A 25,509-nucleotide genomic window follows, 5' to 3' on the forward strand; every position below is an offset into this window, starting at 1 on the left:
AATAAGTGAAAATCCCCTATGTATCCTGTTCCTAGGTATAACTGAATGAAGACAATCTAAAATATATGGTATAAAACCAGCAGAGCACCATATATAAACCAATTTATAAATAATCTAAGAGATACGTAGTATAAAAAGTATACAAACAGCAGGAAACCACATAAAAACTTAGATATAGGAAGTAGCAGAGATTAATATCCCAAAAATCTCAATAAATATAGTAAAAATATAGTCCAGAAATGAGCAGTCCAATCAATTTCTTTCAGATATATCACAAAGAATGTTTTTCACAGTTTATCTTACAGTGCTATAATGATATAATATCCATAAGTGACTTCTGTGCAAAGAGAGATAATTTCCCAAAAAAGTGACTTCAGTGCAGGTGCCTCAATACGTCTCTTTAAGGGTGCGAAAATAAGGTGATCACTCCGTGCTCCCCGCACCCCCAGGACCGCACTCACCAGAAATAATTACCCCTACAGGGGTAACAGGCCTTGGGTATACTATTGCCTCTGGTAGCCTTTGGATCCCCTTTGGTCTCCCTGGACGGTCCTGTTAGCTCTGAGTGCTGTCCTATAGCCTGCCCGAGTCCGGTCTCACTGTACTTTGCATATATACTCCACGGGTATGTATGGGGAAGAAAGGGCCTCACATAGAGTAGTATTGTCTAATAAATCGTTTATTACATCCAAAAATAATACTCACAATATGAACGATATCACTCAGCAGGAAGAAAACAATAGCGGTCGCGCACTTCCGGAACTCTGTGCGTTCCACAAACCGGATATGCGTTCCAACCAGGCGGATGTGATGTGATGACGCTCTACGCGTTTCTGTCCGACGTCATGACTTCTGTTTCGCCAGAAATAAACAGGGCCTTTGGGAAATTGGGAAAGTATTTTATCACACCAATTTTGGTGTGGTCAGATGCGTTAAGGTCAGAGGAGAGATCTAGAGTCTAAAAGACCCCAATTTTCTTTAAAAAAGAGTACCTGTCACTACAGATTGCTATCATAGGGGATATTTAAATTCACTGTGATAACAATAAAAATGATAAAAAAAAATGATAGGAAAGGTGTCAAAATAACATAAAAAAGCAAAAAAAAAAAAAAATCAAGCCCCCCGCGCAATGGCGCACGCAAGCATTGGTCTAGTGTCATATGTAAACTGCAATTACAGCATGCATGTGAGGTATCGCCGCGAACGCCAGGTCAAGTGCAGTAATTCTTGCAGTAGACCTCCTCTGTAAGTCTAAAATGGTAACCTGTAAAGACTTTTAAAGGCTTTTAAAAATGTACGTACTTTGTTGCCGATGTACAGGAGTGTGCAATTTTTAAAGCATGTCATGTTTGGTATCTATGTACTCGGCATAAGATCATCTTTTAAATTTTACCAAACAAATTGGAATTATATAGTGTATTTGTGCAATAAATTAAAAAAAAATGTATTTTTTTTGCAGAAATTGCGTGTGGAAAATCTGTGCGCAAATACCGTGGGACAAAAAAATTTGCAACATCCACCATTTTATTCTATAGGGCCTCTGCTTTAAAGAAATATATAATGTTTGGGGGTTCAAAGTAATTTTCTAGTAAAAAAAAAAATATTTTTCCATGTAAACAAAAAGTTACAGAAAAGGCTTGGTTTTCAAGTGGTTAGAAGAGTGGGTGATGTGTGGATAAGATTGAGCAAAAAATGCTGGGACAGTTCAAACACCCCCCAAATGACCCCTTTTTGAAAAGTAGACACCCAAAGCTATTTGCTGATAGGCATATTGAGTCCATGGAGTATTTTATATTTTGCCCTAAGTTTTGGGAAGATGACAATTTGTTTTTTTTTTTGTTTTTTTTTACAGAAAGTGGTCACTAAATGATATATTGCTCACGCATGCTATGGGAATATGTGAAATGACACCCCAAAATACATTCTGTTGCTTCTCCTGAGTACAGGGATACCCCATGTGTGAGACTTTTTGGCAGTCTAATGCCAAGATGGCACAAACCCCCCCCCCAAATGACCCCATTTTGCAAAGTAGACACTCCAATCTATTTGCTGAGAGGCATGGTGAGTATTTTGCAGCTCTCATTTTTTTTTTTTTTTTGGAAAATGAAGAAAAAACAGGAAAATTCATTTTTTTCCTCTTTTTTTCAATTTCCAAATCTTTGTGACAAAAAGTGAGATCTGCAAAACACTCAACATGCCTCTCTGCAAATAGCTCAGGGGGGCTACTTTCCGAAAAGGGGTCATTTGGGGGGGGGGGGTTGTGCTGTCTTGGCATTTCATGGCCTCCGAAACTGTGATAGGTAGACAGGAGTGAAATCAACAATTTACGCCCTTGGAAAGCCTGAAAGTGGGGATTGGTTTTCGGGGTCCTGTACTCAGCTAGACTGCAAAAAAGTCTCACACATGGGGTATCCTTGTACTCAGGAGAAGCAGCAGAATGTATTTTGGCTTGTCATTTCACATGTACCCATGGCATGTGTGAGCAATATATCATTTACTGACAACTTTGTGTAAAAAAAAAAAATATATATATATATAGCTTTGGGTGTTTAGTTTCCAAAATGGGGTCATTTGGGGGGGTTTTGTGCTATCTTGAAATTTCAGGGCCTCCGAAACTGTGATGGGTAGTGAGGAGTAAAATCAAAAATTTACGCCATTAGAAAACCTGAAGATGGTGATTGATTTTCGGGGTCCCGTACACAGCTAGGCTCCCAAAAAGTCTCACACATGGGGCATCCCCATACTCAGGAGAAGCGGCAGAATGTATTTTGGGGTGTCATTCCACATATACCCATGTCATGCGTGAGAAATTTATCTTTTAGTGACAGCGTTGTGTAAAAAAAAAAAAAGTTAAAAAAAATTTTTAATTTTCCCAACACTTGTGGCAAAATATAAAATATTCCATGGACTCACCATGCCTCTCAGCAAACAGCTTGGGGTGTCTAGTGTCTACTTTCCAAAATGGGTTAATTTGGGGGGGGGGGGTTTGTGGTATCTTGACATTTCAGGGCCTCCTAAACTGTTATAGGTAGTGAGAAAATGAAATGAAAAATGTACGCCCTTTGAAATTCTGATGGTGGTGATTTGTTTTCGGGCTCCCGTACACTGCTAGGCCATTTTAGCACTTCATGAAATGAGATAGGCAGTCAGAAATTAAAGCTGCGTAAATTTCAGTATTTACACCATAGTTTGTAGACGCTATAACTTTTGGGAAACCGATAAAAATACGCTCATTTAATTTTTTTTTTTTGTCAAAGACATGTAGCTAAATATATTTTGGCCAAAAAAATGACATAAATTGAGTATATTGGACATTTTTTAAAAGACAAAGTTGAAAATTTAATTTTTTCTAAAATTTTCCCTCTTTTTTTATTAATATCGCAAAAAATAAAAAGCGCAGAGGTGATTAAATACCACCAAAAGAAAGCTCTGTTTGTGGGGAAAAAAAAGGACGTAAATTTCGTTTGGGTACAGCATCGCATGACCGCACAATTGTCAGTTAAATTCACGAAGTGCCAAGTTAAAAAAAGGGGTCTGGTCAGGAAGGGGGTAAAATCTTCCGGGGCTTAAGTGGTTAACCACCGCTGCACCAGAGGTTGGGGTGTTAGAGATGGAAGAGGACTTCAAATAAAAGAAGAGGAATTAGCACAATGAAAACATCCTACTGATTAAAAGTTAAGTCCCTAGTGCTAATTTTAATATTTTTTCATTTTAGCTACACTTACACTTTAAGAGAATGAGTGCAGTGTCAGTAGTTAGGGATGGAGACTCCATTGCACGAGTCTCATTTAAAGTCCCATCTCTCTTTCCTTCCCTCCTTCTATTGCCCCCTCCCTCCCCATATTTTCCTTTATTCCCAATATATACTATATAGACATAGGGATGGAGGTGTGTCACCAGTTTTTTCAACATTTTTATTCAATCTATATATACCCAATTCCATTTAAATAATATATTTTTTATTACTCCCCATTATACATCTAGTACATGCCACTGGGGTGTTCACCATTTGGGTACCCCTTTTATAATACAGATTTTTCCAAGTTTTGTTGTCACTGGGGTCGGGATGTTCACTCCCATTCCGTCCCTTTGGGAACTGCAATGCGCCCCTGCCGTTTCCCTCCTCTCCCTCCCCCTCCCCCGCATTGGCGCCACTATTCTCCATGCAGAGCATGACGTCATCCGTCGGCGTCTCTACGCGTGATTTCCATCGGCGTTCATATCTGGGACGCCATCTTAGGCAGCCACAGTCTGCCCAGTGGTGTTCCTTAATTTTGAACTGCTCGTGATGCTGGAAGCTGTCCCTGCCTTTGCCATATCTCTGCATCTTTATTTTCAATACTTTTCTATTATCATGGTCACACTTTTCAATATTTCTGTATGAGATGCCTTCCCTTTCACAGTTTTGGTTACACTTTCCACTATCTCTATCTGGGATCTCCTACCCAATAGTACTTTGATGGTTTGTCACTTTTCTCCTTTGTTTGCACTTCCAGCACTGCTCTCTGGCACACCATGATATTACCTGTCTTGGTCGTGATGTTTCCCTAATGCTCACACTTCCCCTATTTGGACTATTTGCTGCACAGCTATACAGATCTTGTTTTCTTCCTTTTGCACTCTTGGTCTTGGGCTCATTTACTCTACCCTTATACCCATACGGTCTTCACTTCACTCATTATTGTTTTGATACATTCCTATAGAGCCTTACTTGACCACCAAGCCTGAGACTCATTATGAAATTCATGCTATGTTCATGGACCTTGCTCATCGGAATTGTGCGGAGTTGTTGCCCCCTCAGTTCCCACTCTGGATGTATTTCTGGGTGACCAACAGCCTCTTTGATAGTCATTATTCTACTGTAAGTCATCATCCTCAATTTTGTAGTATACCCCTTCATTGGATGCAATATCATTGATGTTATACATGTTTTTTAAAAAACCAAATTGTGCCTGCTCCTGATGAAGTGAAATCCTTTTCACGAAACACGTTGAGCTAAGAAGGCCATTTAAATTTATTGCCAATTCCAGCATGCATCCAATTATCATTCTTTACCTACATTTTACGTTTGTTGGTCTATTCTGTTATTGTTTTCATCATTTATTATGGTCTTATCATGTTATCCATTTGTATACTGTATATGTCGCCTTTCATTGGTTGTGTACCTATTGTACCTATGTAAACTGCTATAGAACATGTTAATAAACACGTGATGTTAATCATATGCTTCTTTATGCTTACCAGCAGATGTATATGTACTACCATTATATCATTATGTGTATACTGGCCACACCTCATATAAAGTCCCACTTTTTTATTTTTTGAACACTATGTATTCCTTATGTTCATCTTATTAGGGATGGAGACTCCATTTAAAGTCCCATCTCCCTTTCCTTCCCTCCTTCTATTGCCCCCTCCCTCCCCATATTTTCCTTTATTCCCAATATATACAGTGTCAGTAGTGGTTATGTTGCATATATTGTTGCATTGGAAGACTTGCATGTACTGCATTATTGAAAAAATACAAGCGTGTGCCAGAAAACCTAAAGGTAGACTGTTAAGCGATCCTTCTTTTGCACAGCTTTTTGCTTTGTTAGATTCTAAATCTTCACTCTAAATATAAAATTTTACATCGGCAGAAGTTTTTTTTTTTTTTTTTTTATTTATAGCTTTCAAGCTGACCCAAAAAAGCCAATTGGAGGTCATATACTTGCACATGCTTCCACAACAAGAATCAGCTTAAGAAAAGGTAGAGGGGAGCTACGCATTGCTAAAATCTATGACAGGTAATTCCATATGTAGGGGTTTCCAAACTCTTCAGTTCATCAACCTTTTCATTACATTCAGATTGTTTATTGCCCCCAAGCATTTCATATATGAAAAAAAAGCATTAAACACCTCTCTAAATAATAGTATTATCAATACTGTATGTCTGTGAAGGTTCTCTTTAATCAAGGTCATGGCATAAATGGTATTCGTTAATCACAATCAAATCAACCTTTTCTGTAATGTTGAAGTTGTTTCACAGCTTATACAAGCCACTTCAGGAACATACCCCAGCATTTTTATTTACATGGGTAGCACGATCACCTTAATCTAATCAACATAGAATGTGTTAAGACAGATGTTGATTGTCTGAGATCAAGGTGGGATGTGTGAAAATGAAGGAACCAGTCCATTCTAGTTACATAATTCCATCCCAAGTTAACAATAAAGCACACCTTTTACCATGTAAATCGAATCATTAGCACCTATGCAAGTAACTAGAACAGGGTGGTTCCACAATTTTCCCACTTCCTGTTTTTGGACAATCAAAATCTGTCTTGACCTATTCCATGATGATTGGATTAAAGTGGTATTAAACCCAAAACCAAAATGTAATATATTTCAGCTTAGCAATCATTAGATGTGGTGGCTGCATTTGTTTTATCTTTTAGGCTTTTTCCCCTTGGTTTTCACCTGGTTATTTGGCCAGTAACACATATCCTGTATTATAGTGCCTCCACTCTAGATGAATGAGCACAGGGGCACCTTTGAACAGCAGCATTGTCAGACTATGGGGAGGGAAGTGTTAGATGGAGTAGCAGATTTAGATACACTAACAAGTTCAAAGTGATCTTCAGCTAACACTTTTTAAGCAGTTACAGCCACAGTTTTTTTTTCCTTTTGTAATAAAGGTTTTACATGAATAAAAGATGATCATTGTAAGCATCCCTGTCAGTAGTAAATGGTTTGTGTCAGTCCTCTAACTACTAAATCTGCAAGAGAGCTTGTTCTTTTGAAAAGCAACAGACTGGGGGGATCACCAGGTGAAAATAAAGGAAAGAAAGCCTAAAAAGAAAATGAATGCAGCCACCACATCTAAGAATTGGTAAGCTGCAATATAATAAATGTTTGCTTTTGGGTTTATTGCCGCTTTAAGGTGACTGTGCTCCTTGCATGGATATAAATGCATGGGCGCCTGACACATTAGAACTGAAGAAGTGATTTGGATAAGCTAAAAGGAATCTTTAACATTGTGGGAAAAGTAATACTTAAATTTCTTTTTTATATATAAATGCTTGGGTTATATTCCAAAACTGTCTTTTTATTAATTAAAGAGTGTACAAAACAAAGAAGGTGGAAATCCACATTATCTCACAAGCAAGTCCAGAATGATTTTACAAAGCTTGCAAAACAACGGTGAACAGAACGGGTTTCCATGTGATTATTCTGGCTTAGCTCTCAAAAAAAAAATACAGCAGGAAACATAACAATCAAAACATCACATGGCAATTGCAGTATAGCATAGGAGGAATAAGTAGCGCAGACATAAAGCCTGGAAACATAACAATCAAAAACATCACATGGCAATTGCAGTATAGCACAGGAGGAATAAGTAGCGGAGACATAAAGCCCCTTTTGCAGGTAAAAAATTTACATTATCAGGTAAGCCCTTTAAGGTGGACAAAGGTGGATATCAGGAAAAAGAAGAAAAGGAAAGAACAAGAGAAAAATAAAAAGATGAGAAAGAAGAGAGTATCTGATGCACTTCATGACCATACGAAACCCACAGCCCACTCCCACCCCCTTGAGGCAGAGAGGGGCAGGTGCGTAAAGTATCTACGGGTAATGGTCAAGGTGGATATTCTTACATCTCCAACACCTGTCATCAGTAGTGGGATATATAGATCGCAGTTTATATAGGGTATAGTACCAGTGAAAAAGCATCTTATATTGGTTTTCTCAATATAAGGTGCAGATGGAGCTCTTAACCGCCTGAAACCATATTGTCTGCCAGGTAGCAAAGGGTAGCTCCTCTCCCATGACTTGTTCCCATTTTTTTGCATATAAAGATGCTTCGAAGGAGAAATGGAAGGTATGGAAATTAGGATCTTGTAGATTTGGGAGATTGGATCCTTGCTAGACAGGCCATCCAAACAAATTTTCTCAAACAGGGACAATTTAGAAGATTGAAGGGATTTCGTCATAGATTTTGAAAAGTGGTGGATTTGTAGAAAGCCTAAAAAGCCTGCCTAGAAAGATCATGGGCTTTTTCAAGATCCTAGTGCTGGGATCCACCAAGTGGCCAAAATGAAATAGGCCTCTATTTCTCCAAACTGAAAACATCTGGGAGGTCAAGCTATCTGGAACAGCCGGGGGGGATAGAAAGGAGGTAGCCAGAGAAGCTGCAGTCTTAAGGGAATATTGCCTGTGGGCCCATCTCCACAGGGTGTAAAGATGACAATGAAAACAAGAGAAGGGCGCACCGACCTAGTGCAATTCAGTTACAACATTTGTTGAAAGATAAAAAAGTATCATACATCATACTCACAAACGCATGTAGTAAATGCACATGTCAAAGCACTATATAGGCCCTCTGAGGAAGAGGGTTCTCCCTTGAAATGCGTCAACCTAGCCATTACAGATGCCATCTGGTCTTCCTGCAGCATTGGAATAGTCGTGTAGGATACCTATTGAAATAGTGCTTCGACACGCGTATTTACTACATGCGTTTGTGAGTATGATCTATGATACTTTTTATCTTTCAATAAATGTTGTAATGCACTCAGTGCGCCCTTCTCTTGTTTTCTAGTACTTGTGGATACCCATGGTCCTGAGAGGGCAGCAAGATCCTAGGCGCTGTCAACAAAGTCTAAGACACACTCTCTTTCCTTGAGCATAGCACCTGAGCGCAGGAGAGTTACTTTTTGAATTAGGTGTAAAGATGAGTCGTAGGCCAGAGCAAGTTAGCTAAGGTTGATAGGGTGGTAGAGCTCCATAACTTGGAGTTGGGGTGGACTGGCACCATCCACAGCTTCTCTAACTCCATCCATCTATTGTAGGAATGCAAAGTAAGCCAGGAAGCTAACAAGCGCAATTGAGCAGCTAGCAAATATTTCAAAAGGTTTTGGAAGGCCAATCCGCCTTGGTCCCGTGTTGCATATAAGACAGATCTGGCAACTCTTGTCATCTGAAGTTCCAAACAAAGTTAAATAATTTAGTTTGGGGTTTTTTAAAATGAGACAATGGGACAGGGACAGGGAGCGTTTCATATAAATACAAAAATGTAGATAAAATAAACATTTTTATTGTAGCAATACGGCCGATGAAGGAAATTGGAAGGGACTTCCACTGAGAAAGAAGTTTATCAATATTATTGTAGAGAGGAAGGAAGTTTTCCCTGTAGAGTGCGGGTAGGGGTTAAGTTCACCCCTAAATATTTCAGCGCTTTAGTCTTAGTGTTTTAACCAGGCGATATAGAATTGGGGAAGGAATGTTTAGAGGTAGAGCTTCAGTTTTGGAGTTATTTTTTTACCCTTAGAAGGGGCCAAATAAATTGAATTCCTGGTGAAGATTAGGAAGGTCATATGCAGTTGGCTAATTGTTAGAAGGACATCATCCGCAAAGAGTGAGAGCTTAAATTCTTTAGTGTGCACTGGGATACCATGAATGTCAGGATTATTCCTAATGTGGGCTGCGAGGGGTTCGATGCAAAGGGCAAACAGAACCCTGCCTAGTAACATTGTGGATCACAAAGGAAAGCGCATTAGCATATGGTGTTTTATTAGAGGCAGTAATCTTAGAGTAGAGGTGTAGAATAGCTCGGAAAAAGCACCTCTCTTTCCCAGATGACTATTGGTAGTAAACAAAAATAGCCAACTAGCCTTTTCTGCATCAAGGCTAAGTAGAATGGCCTCCATTTTCTGCCCGTTAGACACCTCAATAAGGTCAACCGCTCTCCTGGTGTTATCCCCTTGCCTGGCAAAAGGTGATAAAACCGACCTGGTCCTTGTGGACAATGGAAGGAAGAAGTTGTTGAGTCTACAGTATTCGCCAGAAGTTTAGTAAAAATCTTCAAGTTGGGGTTCATGAGAGCTATTGGCCGGTAATTGGAGCACAAAGTGTGATCCTTGTTGTGTTTAGTAAGAACTGCGATGTAGGAGGACTGCATGTCATGCGGAATAGGGGAGTCTGCAAGGAAACCATTAAAGTGTGACCTTGAGAGGGAGAAGAGTAGGGAGGAATGTCTTATAATAGGAATAAGGAAGGCCATCCGGGCCTGGGGATTTGTGCGCAGGGGAAATGTTTTGAGTAGGTGAGTTAAAGTGGATGTAAACCTTCACACATACCCAGTGAATTGAACAGCCTCAGATGATACACAGAAATTAGACAAATCTCCCTACATAAGTTTTACATGTATATCTGCTGTCTTCAGCTTTCTACAGTGCCTTGCGAAAGTATTCGGCCCCCTTGAACTTTGCGACCTTTAGCCACATTTCAGGCTTCAAACATAAAGATATAAAGCTGTACATTTTTGTGAAGAATCAACAAGTGGGACACAATCATGAAGTGGAACGAAATTTATTGGATATTTCAAACTTTGTTAACAAATAAAAAATGGAAAAATTGGGCGTGCAAAATTATTCAGCCCCTTTACTTTCAGTGCAGCAAACTCTCTCCAGAAGTTCAGTGAGGATCTCTGAATGATCCAATGTTGACCTAAATGACTAATGATGATAAATAGAATCCACCTGTGTGTAATCAAGTCTCCGTATAAATGCACCTGCACTCTGATAGTCTCAGAGGTCCGATTAAAGCGCAGAGAGCATCATGAAGAACAAGGAACACACCAGGCAGGTCCGAGATACTGTTGTGGAGAAGTTGAAAGCCGGATTTGGATACAAAAAGATTTCCCAAGCTTTAAATATCCCAAGGAGCACTGTGCAAGCTATAATATTGAAATGTGGCAAAAGGTCGCAAAGTTCAAGGAGGCCGAATACTTTCGCAAGGCACTGTATATTGTTTAGAATGTGCACATCATGTTATAACCTTTTCTTCCCAGTTCAGCAGTGGGAGGAGAGTCTAGGCATTCAGTGTGTGAGCTGATTGGTGGAAAGGCACACTCCCCCCCCCCTCCAAATAGGCAGAGGAACTAAGAAACTTGCAGAGCTGTGCTGTGAATAGACAAGCTCTCTGCTTATCTGTCTTTTGAGTCCCTTCACCCACACAAATTTTCAGCTGCTTCTATCTCCGGTGTCAGAGAACTTGTCAGAAGTTATCATGCTGATTACAGAGGAATGAAGAGGCAGAAAGGCACAGGACTTAAGGCTTTGGATAGAGATAGGTAAACACTACAGATATTTGTGCCCAGGTCAGATTTCATGAATGGGGTTTACATTCCTTTTAAGCTTAAGAAGGTCTGAAGTGGGGATTTTGTGCATACTGCTGTCCTCGAGATATTGTTGAAATTTTTTTGAAGTAGGGCCGGAGGAGTAGGAGTTTGGGGGATATCAGGATTATTTTAAAGGGAAGAATAAAAATCAAAAAAGAGATGTGCCAACTTGGATAGGTGTAAATGAAGGTGACCCGTGCTATCTTTTATAGCATGCAGGGCAGAATGCGCTGCCCTCTCACATAGTTTGTGCACCAACAGGGCATGGGCCTTGTTGCCCTTTTCATAAAAAAGTTGTCTAAGTTGAGACAAAGCTCTTTCTGTTTTACCTACATCAAGATCTTTGAGGGTGGCACGGATCTGAACTATGTACCTAAGGAGAGTAAAAGAGGCAGAAATTGAAAGACTAGATTCAGTTATTTTGAGCTTATCTATCAACAGCTGGTAGGTAGCTTTAGAATCCTTTTTAAAAGCAGTAGCCTGGCAAAATAGTGTCTTCGTACCACTGCCTTGTGTGCCTCCTAAAGCGTATCATCAAAAGTAAAAAAGGGCTCTCATAGTGTAGTAAATCAGGATGAATTTAATAATAAAAATGCAGAAAACTTACAGTTAAGACTGAACAGATGCGTGTAGTAAGCACAGTACCGCAGATGCGGTATACTCCGATACTTCCGGTCTCGGCCGTAGACCGGAAGTGACGTCACCACGGCTTCTCCCGACGCGTTGCGTCACAAACACACGTGACTTTTTCAAGGGTTTCAAGACTGGAGTATACCTCAAGTATCGGAGTATACCGCATCGGCAGTACTGTGCTTACTACACCCATCTGTTCAGTCTTAACTGTAAGTTTTCTGCATTTTTATTAATAAATTCATCCTGATTTACTACACTATGAGAGCCCTTTTTTACTTTTGATGAGTGAGTGTCCCAGGAATATCGATTTGTTTACTTGTGAACGATGACACCACATTAAGGAGAGGAACACTGATTGGGCATTATATTGTGGAGATCCATGCACTAACATCAATAAGCCCCTGATTGTATCTGAGAACATCCGGAGGTCCCTTATGGTGATTGACTACACCAAAACGCTAAATTGAGTGTTAATGGAGGTGAGCGGCCATTACACTTGATTAGGATTCCCAGCTCACGAATTACACGCACTTGGCTGTCACCGGAATTGTTCCCTAAAGTCACTGGATCACTTATGAACTTTCACTATCCTCACTGGATATTATTAGCATTATTTATTTTTGCACTCATTTTTATGGGACTTTGTACCTTTGAGTATTTTTCTTTATTTATTTTGAAGCACCATGCAGCATTCATTTTTGCACTTTGGAATATTTTGCACTGAATATCTTTCACACCCTCACTTGCACTGAATATTGGTATTCACATCACCTTCATCCGTGCAACCTGTTTTTTGCCCACCATTAGCTTTTTTTTATTTATCATCATGTATATGATCCAGCACTGATCATTTCTTATTTGTATTTATTTAATAGAATTGTCATTTTATTGCTTCAGATCATTATTTTATCATCATTTTTCTCTCACGTTTATATTTGGTCACATCTCTTTGACGTTTTATTTAACGGTGGTCCACCATTTTTAGAAATCAAGCGCTAATTCCCCCTGCGTTTTTATCTTGTTTAGTATGTTGTGAGACTATTGAATTGGCTGCTGATTTCTGGTGTTCCACCTGATATTTTTATTCCACATCCTTCTATATATCTCACTGGTAGTGCATAGGTCCACAACCCTTTACATTTATACACTTCCCTTACCATTGTGGCTGGTGAGCCACTGTACATACAGGCTTCTGTTGATTATTCTTTATAGGGGGTCACAGGAGATCTGGTAAGCAGGATTTGAGTGTGAGAGGTGTCACTGGGTCTGCATCAGAGTCTTTTGCCCATCACAACAGTTGTGGGACTATCACCTTCATTGGATTTTGGGCCTTTTTATAGGATTAATGGTTTAATTGCTTTGATATAATGACAGCCCTGCACTATTTTTGTGTCCTAAGGATAATGAACGACCTAAAACATCCGTGTATACCTTATGTAGTTGAAAGGAAGAACCCCACTTAGAGGATTGCTACCCCAGCTTTTTTCTGTGGGTTAGAGGATAAGTACATTTTTAAAAAAAAGGTTTGGAGCCAAACAACATAATGCCAGATTCATCTGGATACGTCTCTTGAACAAAGATAATATCGGCTGCAGAACGCTTAAATTCTCTCAAGGTCAGATGTCTTTTACAGATGGCATGGAGACCTTTAACATTAAGAGAAAAAATATAAATCATGGTAGATACAGATTATGGATAATTGTTATACTTAGCTGTCCAGGAAAGGCCCTAAAGTAGATATGGCGTATCCCAGGTGAAAAAAAATTGAAAGAGGATTATCGCCAGGAGAGAGATACACGAGGCCCATGTGTTCCGAGGCATCGGGAAAAGACAGAGCAAAAAAAAAAAAAAGGACTTGGAAAAGAACAATACGATAAGGGAAACTTGAAAGTCAGAAAGACAAACAATAGCATTTGCATGACCATCAAACGTAACACCAAAAGTGCAAATTAACCTACCACTAATAGGGCACACCTCAGTCAACAGGAGGGGGACAGAATAGCATACCTGTTAAGGCATACAAAAGGTAGGAATAGAGGTGGATGAGGAGACCTATGGGGGGGAGGTAGGGGTAGTCTCACTAGGAGCCAATACTAACAGACCTGCCTCTCTAGACTAGGTAATTAGCTATCAGCCTCTGTTCAGTCAATACAAAATAACCTGCTATGCGCAGGAGCCAAAACAACAACAATTGTAAGGATAGTGATATGGGAGAAACAATGCTGCTATAATGGGAGGCTGCAACCTTCCCCTGGGCAAGTCCCCCCTTCAGTTATAGTAAAAGGTAGAAAAAATATATATTTGTAAAACAGGTCTACTCTGTGAGTAAACATTGGTGCCTGGGCGCTGCATGGTATAAAGACACAAGACCACAAAAGTAGTAGCATTAGAGGACCCGTGCAAGGGGAGACTATACCCATGAGGAGTGTCTTGTACATGAAGGCAGAACTCTGTAGAAAGGCCAAACCCATCTTAAGCTAGGAAGCTGCACATCCCACAGATATTGAGCGGAGCAAAAGGAAAAAACAATGAGTTTCAATCTCTGCAGAAAACGTAACAGAGTTCTAAGTTATACAAACAGTACAGGCCTGGTAATGTATATAGACCACTAAGGGCACACAGCCGGGGAAGACCCCAGTGGGGACACTGGTCTGGGACGCTTCTTGGTGGTGACAATGGTCCAGCCCTCTGGATAAGAGGGGAGGGTCGGAAGAGGCCAGCCAAAAGGAGAAGGTGCATGGATATCCAAAGCCTTGCAGAAGGTGTTTAAGTCCTCCGGATATCTCATAGTGATGGACCTGCCATCCCTGCGGGCAGTCAGGCTGGTTGAAGGAGAATCCCCAGGAATACCAAATGCCATTTTCCCTAAGTGTTGTCAAGAGAGCTTGGAGGGTTCTACGGCGTTGGAGAGATCCAGGAAAAGCTCCATAAAAGTCAATGGCACGTATATTGCAAGCTTTTTGCATGATTTGCTCTTTAGGGGGAAACTTATGAACTCTGCAGATGATATCTCTTGGCCTGGAGGGTGGACCAGGAGGACGCAGGGCCCTATGTACAAGGCCCGGTTGAATTTCCATATAGATCAGATGTCCCAAGACATCATTGACAATGGTTTGTAAAAAAAAAACCTAAGTAATCCTCTTAATGGAGGCTCTGGCATGAAGAAGCAAACTTCTGTCTCTGTTAAGATACTGTCCTCACAGAGACACATGCAGAACAAGCATGGTGAGCCAGTAATGGCTAAAAGATCAGCTGCAGGAAGACCACAGGTGACATCAGGTGAACATTGATTCCAGAGTCTATTCAAGAGCGAAGTATGGCAAAACTTTTTGTTGTTCTACTTCTCTTTTGGTTAACAGGAGTACATTTACTGATGTTCTCCTGTGACCTAGAGTCAGTTGATAGCAGGTTATTGCCCGCTGTTAGCTTTTGGTGCAGAGCCGTGCAAAGTCCAGGAAGGAGTCTAGGATGGAAAAGGACTTGGGGGTACTGGTAGACAACAGGCTTGGCAGTGGCATGCAATGCCAAGCCGCTGCAAGTAAAGCCAACAGAATACTGGGATGTATAAAAAAGGGGATTCACTCCAGAAATAAAGAGATTATTCTCCCACTCTACAAGACTCTGGTCCGGCCACATCTGGAGTATGCTGTCCAGTTCTGGGCACCGGTCCTCAGGAAGGATGTGCTGGAACTGGAAAGAGTCCAGAGAAGGGCAACAAAAATAATTAGGGGAATGGAGGACATCAGCTATGAGGAAAGGCTACAAGCACTGAACCTATTCTCTCTGGAGAAGAGACGACTGAGGGGGGATATGATATCAATGTTCAAATACTGTACTGGCGACCCTAGCATAAGGAACAAACTATTCAGAGAAAGGAGATGCAATAAGACACGTGGCCACTCACTAAAACTATAGGAAAGGCAGTTTAACCTTAAAATGCGTAAGGGGTTCTTCACTGTAAGAGCGGTAAGGATGTGGAATTCTCTTCCACAAGCAGTCGTATCAGCAGGGAGCATTGATAGTTTCAAAAAACTGTTAGATGGGCACCTTAGAGACCACAACATACAGGGGTATACAATGAACGGCTAAAAGCAAACACACACACACACATCATAGGTTGAACTGGATGGACTGGTGTCTTTTTTCAACCTCACTAACTATGTAACTATGATCCTGACAATATTGCCAAGATCCACTATCTGCCCTATTTAACATCTGGCTCCATCTTTCAGGGTGTGGCTGAGAGCCAGTGGTGTCTGCCCCTCCCAAGCCTGCAGCTCTAGTAAGTATGGTGGAGCAGAGTGGGAAGGCAGTGGCCGACAGTCACTATTCTCCACTGCAAGCAGACCTAGAGCTAACTGATCAGTGGTCAGATGACTGCTTGGCTCTGTCAAGGACCTGTTGTAGGACAGCTGTTATGTATATTTGTTTGGTTTTTGCAACCAACCTACTAGTTGAAAATGAGAATACAAAATGATATGTAACATATAATTTTTAAAAAATACAAGGCTTTCTGTGAATGGTGCCAATGTCGAGCGAGCAACCCCCTGTGGTTACCATTCAGCAGGGCAGATGCTCAACCTGGAGGGTGCCCTCTTAATACATTGCTGAAATTCAAACAATATCTCGCTGGACTGCAACACCTTGTGAACAAGGCTAGATGAATTGCAGTATGACTCGAATCCAATCACGGAAAGGGAAAAAAGCGAGACACAAATAGACTAAAGTAAAATGACGGAAGGTCAGAAGCATAATTGATATATATAAAGTATTCCAGCTTCACACCAAAAAGGTCAGATGTCACATAAACAGAAACAACTTTAGGAAATATTAAACAAATAAATATAAAAATTTAAATAAATACCTATTGGACCTTCAATGCTTAATCATTCATTTTTTAGGAAGTGGTAGGCCAGCACCTGGATTTCTCAGCCAAAGTCAAAATTACATACTAAAATACCAGAGTTTCTGGGCTGCCAGTATACTAAAGAAGTTATATGTAGGTACTGTCACTGTTAGCTGTTTCCAGAATCAACCTGTGTCACTCCCTGGAGCATTTAGCTCCCATGCTTGATTTTTGTTCACCTGTGCAACCAGTTCAGAATTCACAAGAAACACACGCTGTAGGTCTTTTACTGCCCACACATTTAGACGCTTTTGCACTCCCCCTGCTGATTCTTAGCAAGCAGTGCTTCCTCTGAGGTCATATTCTGGAAAACTATTTAAACCTGCTCAGTGCATTTGGGAGTTCCCTGAGCAAATACCTTTCTGAATACCTGTTCACAGGCTTCTGTTTCCCTGACTTTTGTTTTAGTGCTAATTCCTGGTAATGAATTCTGCCAGTTTCATGAGGATCTTTAAGTGGCTGCCTGGACCTTTTGCCTGTTTGACCATGACCTTGTTTGATGATTTTTGGCCTGCTTTCAGCTGTTGCCACTCCAAGTCCCGCAACTTGTGAGTCAAAGCCCATCATTCCTTGCTTAGTTCTCTGATGATCACCAGGTGTTTTCTTAGACCCTGGCCCTTTAAAGGCCCTCAATTTGCTTGGTGACACAGAGGGTCCACTAACTCTGAGAAAATTTGCAAATGCAATGCACTGTGCTGACACTTTTCAGCAAGATCTATTTTTCTAGGTCCAAAAGAATGAGGCAAAATGGGCAATGTTTTTGAAACTTTCCAGTGATATGCTGTATGCTTTCAAACCCTGGCCTGTGAGTTAGGCTAGAACAATCAGGCTTTGGCGGTGGTGTTCTGGAAGAGCTTATTGGACCGCATTGAGGAAAAGTTGGCCAGCAGTAATTACCTCAGCATCCTCACCAAAGTTTGTAAGATTAGCTTGAAATGTGACCCACGAGCGGTGGGCTCTGTATTGTGGCACTTTTCAGACCCGTGTGTACTGTGCCAGTTGCAGAGCTTTCTGGGTCAGAGCCGTGGCACAGCCTTTGAAGACAACTCAAGTAAGAAGTAAGGAAGATTGAGCTAAAGCACAGGAAGATACTTTACAGTTGGTGCTATTGGATACCATTTTAAAATTCCCGCAACTGCCACCTTACTGTGGTGAAGGTTAAGAATGAGGAAACTGAGCACTGGTGTGAGCTGTTAGATGGAGTGTTACAAGCTTGCTTCTTCAGCTGCCATTCAGCATAGAGGAAGCATCATCCTTGCTTCTGAAGCACCTCTTGGATCATACAGTCTTGTTCCACTGCTTGCCTATGGCGACTTTGTCAGGTACAGCAACCTGTGGCCATCGTCAGCTCCAACTGCTTGGGATTGTGAGTTGAGTTGTGTCTTTTCAAAGACACACAGAGGACAGAAATGCTGTAACAGATTACCTCAGCCCATACTCTCCTACTACTTCTAGGGGCAGTTTATCATTGTACCCAGAAGGAACCCCAGAAACTGTAACCTAGATCCTAGGCCTTCAAATATAGGGTCATCCTCCTTAGAAGATTCTGTATCTCTTTTGGGTGGGGCCAAGACTTCCTGTATGTCCACTTGAAGCATTTTGTCAGTTTGTACACCGGTAATGGAGAAATCTGTTTGTAGGGGGCTCTAAGCAGGTTCTGGCAATACTCACTCTGACACTTCTGAGTCTCCATATCTAAGTGTGCCTGAGGCTCTTCTAACACTCTGATACAATTTGAGTCCTCACAGTCTACTCCTTTAGAGGCTGTTTTAGTGCAAACTCCATATAACTCCTGTCTCCTCGGCCGAGCGCCAGGCAGTCAGCCCCCCTGCTGTGCCCGCATGTGAATTACTCACATGCAGGCCATCCTCCTGTTGTCGCGCACCCCTCTCCTCGGTCCTTGCGGGCATGGCGTGGTCCTGCTTTCCTGTTGTCTGTGCCCCTGGAGACAATAGCTGCGCTCCCTGTGTGGGGCCGGCTTGAAAGGGGCGAAGCCTGTTGCCAGGGTAACCCGAGGCCAAGTCACACCTGAGCGGGGCGCAGAAAAAGATCCTCCCCGACTCTGTTGCTTTACTGTGGGTGGTCCGGAACCCCCAGACCCCCTGCTTAAACACAGTGCTGTACTAGACCTCTACCTGGCCTGCCTCTACTACAGGTCCTGAAGCCCTCCTTCCTGCCTGGCTGGTGACTCTTTAAACCCTGTTGTGCCAGCCTCTTTACTGCCTAGCCCATGTGCCAAGGACTTTAACCCACTGTTGTACCAAACTCTGCTCTGCCCAGCCCGTGTGCCAAGGAGTTTGACTCACTGGTGTGCCAAACTCTGCTCTGCCCATCCCTGTACCAAGAACTTTAATCCCTGTTGTGCCGAACTCAGCTGTGCCCTGTAAGCCATGCTGTACCTTCTGTTTACCTGTAGACTATCCCCCCTATTACCCTTCCTGTACTCCAAAGTCCCCAATAAATGCCCGCTAGTCAGGTATTGTCTGATCTGCCTCCGTGTGCTCTCTCTGTGCTCCATTCTCGTCACCTATATGCTACTACCTGTCACCTATATGCTATTACATGGGTAGCTTCTGATCCCTTATGTCACAGGTGTCAAACAATGCGGCTCCCCAGGCCATTTCATGTGGCCCTCGCACCTCTCCTGCAGCTGGGGCACCCCCCTTGTCTCTGCCCCCACCTTGTCTCCGTAGTCAGCAGCAGAGAGGACAGAACTCCTTTGCCAGATCCTGCACTCCTCTGTGCAGCTTAAGGAAAGCTTGTCTTTGCCCCCCCCCCCCCCACCCCACTTCCCAGCAGGCTTCCCAGCAAAGCGGCGCTTGTCCTACACATGTCATATTTCAGCACGCACGCCAGAAAAAAAAATTAGAACAACCAACATTTTATTCTCTAGGGGTGTCTGCGGTTTTAAGTAATCTTCAGGCCTAAAATGATTTTCTCTTTCGTTCACTGACAGACACAGCTTCAAGTCGTCAGACCATTGGGTTTTATGCTGTCTCTCTTTAGGAGTAGGACTAGGCGGAAACCTTTTTGGTTACGCCCCTGGGGCAGTCCCAGAGGGTATACCATCACTTCCTGCTGTAGGACTCCAGTTTTTTTCTGCCTAGTCAGGAGTAAGGACCTGGCTCTTTGCTGAGATCTGCAGTCCTGGCATTTTTTCCTATTTAAATTGAATTTTGTACTTTTTATTTATTATTTTTACTCCTGTGTGAACTACAATCAACAGCCAAACTGGGCGACAAACTGGATATCCTAGATCCTTACAGTCTTCCCAGTCTGGCCTGAGAGCACGACCAAACTACTACGCTAGGTTAGCTGCGACATAGCCCCACTGGACAGGGCTGACTGGCGAGTGAAACATCTCGTGAGGTCGCATAGCCCTGGTCACAACAACAGTCACGATCACAGTCGCAGGGTACCTCAGGCCGCAGCACCACCATTCCAAGATGGTGCGGTGGACTGTTGGGAGTGGAGCCCGCCTGGTGACCGTGGTATTGTGAGTAGTGTCCCCCCTCCTTTCCTGCGGAATTGCTGGGGTGGTCGCGGGCCCCCCTCGGGGATAGTAGGCCCCTCCTGTGTCCTTCCTCCCCCTTGTGTTTCCCTTTGCGGGGTTCCCCCCTAGGTTGTTGCCCTCATCTGTCCTTTTGGGGTGAATGGGTGAAATTGGGTAGGGGGGCTGCATGGTGCTGGGCTGGAGGAGTGGTGGTTGATGCCACTGTCAGCCCCCTGTAGGGGGTGTCCGTCCCTGGGTGCTGCGGGGGGGGGTCCCTGGGGTTCCCCTCCTGGGGTCTGTGAAATTTTCCCTGGAGTCCAGGGTCTTGTGCAGCACTGCGTGGTGCCGCCGTTTTGCCTTGGTCTGTATATTCCCGGCTTCCCGACACGTTTGTGCAGTCCAGCAGCCATGTTTTTGGTTTCCCCATAGAGTTTCAATGACACCCATTTTCCTGTAGTCTGATGCAGTGCTGAGGCTGCGGGGGCCTCTAGTGTCAGGTCAGCGTTTCCTTTTTCCAGCAGTGTGGCAGACTGTTTTGGCGCTCTCATGCTCGGGTGGTGAGTCTCTGGGGGTATCTATCCTTCCACTGCTGTATACAGCGCCGTGGGTGTGCTGATTCTTGTGGTGCCCCAGCGGTGCACAGGAGAGAGGGACCTCTCATTTTTTTTTTTCTATGCTGAGCAGCCTGGTTCTGTTTAACCCTTTATGGTCATGGAGCCTATTGAGTGCGTTTCACCACCTGATCCACTCCTGGAAGTGGAAGATGCGGCCCCCCTTGTAGCCAGAGTGTCCGCGGTGGGGGTAGCTATTAGACGCATGGTGTGGCTAAAAAGCTGGTCTGCAGATCAGGCCTCAAAAAAGGCTCGATTAGATCTCACCTTTTCGGGAGACTGTTTTCTTGGTCAATCAAAGGACTTACAGGCAGGAAGAGTACTCTTCATCCTTAATCCACCAAGGGCAAGTCACCGCGCAATAGACGGGGGGGCTTATTTCACAACCCACAGGTGGCCCATTCGTGCCTCAGCCACGCCGGAGAAAGGATCTAAGCCATTAAGGTCTTCTGCGTGTTCCAAGAAGACATGGTCGGGTAAGCTGAGCACAGGCCAATCCAGACCTGCAGACAAATCCCCGTCTGCATGAAGGGATGCCCCCACCCATATCTGGGGTGGGGCCGTGGGGGACATCTTCACTTCTTTCTGGAACCATGGACTTCCTTGATTCAGGACAAATGGGTCCACAAACTGATCCGATCGGGTAACAAAATTTAATTCTGGTCTCGACTATCAGACAGGTTCTTCCGGTCCAATGTACGCCTATCTTCAGACCGGTTAACCACTTTAAGACCAAGCCTATTTTGACACTTACAAGCTAAAATCCATTTTTTTTTTGCTAGAAAACTACTTAGAACCCCCAAACATTACATATATTTGATTGTTGCAATATTTTTTATCACACCGTATTTGCGCAGAGGTCTTCCAAACGCAATTTATTTTGAAAAAATTCACTTTTTTTAATTAAAAAATACGTAACCAGTAAAGTTAGCCCAAACATTCCTTGTAATAGAAATAGGCATGACAGGACCTCTGTCAGTTACCTTGGTGGAGGCCGAAGTGCTGAGAGGGCTTCCCTTGCAGCTCGGTGCGGATCACCCCTGGAGGTGAAACAGGAGATGACACGTCCCAAGGAGCACTGGATGCGGGTGAACTCCGGATGGATGGATGGTTTGGTGTGGACACCCAGGACCGCTTCCAGGAGATCTAGAGATGCTCAGTGTAAAAAAACAAAAGGTTAATGCCAGGCCGAGGGTCATACACAGTTAGTCAGTCCGAGGGAATGGAGGTAACAGAGGGGCAAGACAAGAGAGAGAGTCCGTGGGATCCAAGCCAAGGTCCGGTACACAGAAGATCCAGAAGAGGTGTTTTAGAGCAAAGAGTGGTCAGGCAAGCCGAGGTCGATCAAGGGAGAAGGTGCAGACAAGTCAAAGGAGCAAGCCGGGTCAAAGCAGGAACACAGGTAAACGGACAGGTCACGGGTACAGGAGCTGATGATAAACCAGCACCGGAGCCTAGCAGGAGAGTGTCTTATATAGGGCCAGGATGGGCGTGATGACACACCGGCGCGCTCCCGCGCATGAGCTCCCCCCTCCGCATCGTTATTGTTGCTGAATGGCGCTTCCTTTCCTGACAACCTCTTTATTGTGAGATCTGGGGTAAAAAAGACCTCAGACCTCACAGGGTACACTAAAAAAAGAAAAAATGGTTAAAAAAAAAACGGCTCTTTAAGTCGGTTGCTAGGCAACGACGTTTGACTTTGCTCCGGTCCTCCAAGACCATAGAGTCGACGGCGGGCGGTCGGTAAGTGGTTAAGGGATGTACGAGAGGCGGAACAAGATCTGCTGTCGGAAGGGGTGATTGTGCTGGTTCCTTCTCGGGAACGCTTTCAGGGGTTCTATTCAACCTGAGTCACTTGGTTCAATTGGACAATGCCACGGCCGTGGCTTACATCATTCATTAAGGGGGCACCAAAAATGTCTTTGCGACCCGGGAGGTGGCGGAGATCCTGAAATGGATGGAAAATTTTGTTACAACCCTTTCTGCAGTGCACATCCCAGGCGTGATAAACTGGCAGATGGATTACCTGAGTCGTCAGGTGTTGAATCAGGGGGAATGGTCTCTGCACCCTGAGGTGTTAAACCTCCTGTGTGTCCGGTGGGGGACACCGGACATTGACCTGTTAGCTTCTCGCCTCAACAAGAAGGTTCAGAGGTTTGTAGCCAGGTCTCGGGATCCTCTGGCCGACGCCACAGACGCACTGGTGGCTCCTTGGGGTCAGTATCGACTGATCTGTGCATTACCCTCCTCTGAAACTCCTGCCAAGGCTTCTGCGCAGGATAGATGTGGAAGGGATTCCGGTCATTCTGGTGGCCCCAGACTGGCCTCGTCGGTCTTGGTACACAGATCTGGTAAGGTTGGTCGCCAATGCTCCTTGGAGACTTCCTCTCAGGGAAGATCTGCTGTCTCAAGGGCCTATCTTCCATCCTGCTTTACAGTCGCTGACTTAAAGGGCGTGGCTGTTGAAAGCCAGGTATTGAAGGATAGAGGTCTTTCTGATTCAGTGATTCCTACTCTGTTGAAGGTCAGAAAGTCTACTTCTAGGAAGATCTATCATTGTACGTGGAAATCGTACATGTACGTGGAGAAAGTGCAGAGAAGGGCAACCAAACTGATAAGAGGCATGGATGACCTCAGCTATGAGAAAAGATTAGAGGAACTGAATTTATTCTCTATTGAGAAGTGGACATTAAGGGGGGATATGATCAACATGTATAAATACATAAGGGGTCTATATAGTGAACTTGGTGTTGAGTTGTTCACTTTAAGGTCAACACAGAGGACAAGGGGCACTCTTTACATCTAGAGGAAAACAGATTTTGTCTCCAAATACGGAAATGTTTCTTCACCGTAAGAGCTGTGAAAATGTGGAATAGACTTCCTCCAGAGGTGGTTCTGGCTAGCTCACTAGATTGCTTTAACCGCTTGCCGACCGCCGCAAGTAGATATACTGCGGCGGTCAGCCCCGGCCAGGCAAAGTGACGTATATATACGTCACTAGCCTGTGACATCGAGTCCGCGCGTGTGACCGGCGGACCCGATGTCCGCCGGTCACACTACGATCGTCGGTAGAGCGGGAGAAAGGCGGGCGGCTTATGTAAACAAGCCGCCTGTCATTCTCCCCTGTGTAAAAATGGAGATCAGACGGTTCTACTATGTAGAACCGTTGATCTCTGTTTTTACAATAGTAGACCTGTCCCATCACAGTTAGAAGCACGCCCCTAGGACACACTTAACCCCTCCCTCTCCAATACAGTTAACCCCTTCCCTGCCAGTGTCATTTTTACAGTAACAGTGCATATGTATAGCACTGATTACTGCAGTAATGTCACTGGTAACCCCAAAAATGTCAGTCAAGGGTCCGATCTGTCCGCCGCAATGTCGCAGTCCCGCAAAAAAAATCGCAGATCGCCGCCATTACTCGTTAAAAAAAAAAAACACCAAAAATGACAAAAATCTTTCCCTTTGTTAGTAAACACGATAACTTTTGCGCAAACCAATCAAAATACGTTTTTTGCGATTTTTTTTACCAAACATATGTAGCATAAAACAAATTGGCCGAAAATGTTCAAAAATTTTGATTTTTACATTTTTTTTTGGGGAATTTCATATAAAAAAATATTGTTATTTTTGCAAAATTTACGCTCTTTTGTTTATAGCGCATGATCAAAAAAATCGCACAGGTGATCAAATACCACCAAAAGAAAGCTCTGTTTGTAGGAAAAAAAGGACGTGAAATTCGTTTAGGTACAGCATCGCACGACCGCGCAATTGTCCGTTAAATTCACGCAGTAAAAAATCGCAAAAAACCCCCTGGTCAGGAAGGGGGTAAAATCTTCCGGGGCTTAAGTGGTTAAAAAAGGCCTGGATTCTTTCCTATGTGTACATAATATAAATGGGTACTAAAATTTTTTTTAGGTAAAGTTGATCCAGGGAATATCCGATTGCCTCTCGGGGGATCAGGAAGGAATTTTTTTCCCCTGCTGTAGCAAATTGGATCATGCTTTGCTGGGGTTTTTTTTTTTTGCCTTCCTCTGGATCAAGTGCGGGTATAGGATTGTGTATATGGGACTGTATGTTGGGTTTTCAATACTGTTTTTTTTTTTTTTTGGTTAAACCAGATGGACTTGTGTCTTTTTTCGACCTGACTAACTATGTAACTATCAAAGGCCAAGTGTTTGCTTTGGCTTTGTTTTTCCAACGTCTTTAAGCTACGCATGCCTTGATTCACACTTTTATTTAACCACTTAAGCCCCGGAAGATTTTACCCCCATTCCGACCAGGGGGTATTTTACGACTCGGCACTGCGTGACTTTAACTGACAATTGTGCGGTCATGCAATGTGGTACCCAAACAAAATTTACGTCCTTTTTTCCCACAAACAGAGCTTTCTTTTGGTGGTATTTGATCACCTCTGCGCTTTTTATTTTTTGCGATATTAATAAAAAAGAGCGAAAATTTTGCAAAAAAATGACATTTTCAACTTTGTCTTTTAAAAAATATCCAATATACTCAATTTATGTATTTTTTTTTGGCCAAAATATATTTAGCTACATGTCTTTGACAAAAAAAAATTCAATGAGAGTATTTTTATTGGTTTGCGCAAAAGTTATAGCGTCTACAAACTATGGTGTAAATACTGAAATTTACGCAGCTTTAATTTTTGACTGCCTATCTCATTTCATGAAGTGCTAAAATGGCAGGGCAGTAC

The 25,509-nt window shown here is 43.0% G+C and overlaps 1 protein-coding gene across 1 annotated transcript in view; it reads left to right on the forward strand.

The window, feature by feature from the left end:
* DMC1 (DNA meiotic recombinase 1) overlaps nt 1–25,509 on the forward strand; it is a gene marked incomplete at its 3' end in the record, with an annotated part of 785,302 nt that overhangs the window by 727,779 nt on the left and 32,014 nt on the right. Inside the window, exon 13 of the mRNA XM_082264958.1 lies at nt 5,670–5,786. Within this exon, the coding sequence (XP_082121084.1) occupies nt 5,670–5,786 (117 nt within the window). The remainder of the gene's footprint in view (nt 1–5,669; nt 5,787–25,509) is intronic.

This window comes from Pelophylax lessonae (genome assembly GCF_965119305.1).
Source record: "Pelophylax lessonae genome assembly, chromosome: 8".
Classification (NCBI taxonomy): domain Eukaryota; kingdom Metazoa; phylum Chordata; class Amphibia; order Anura; family Ranidae; genus Pelophylax; species Pelophylax lessonae.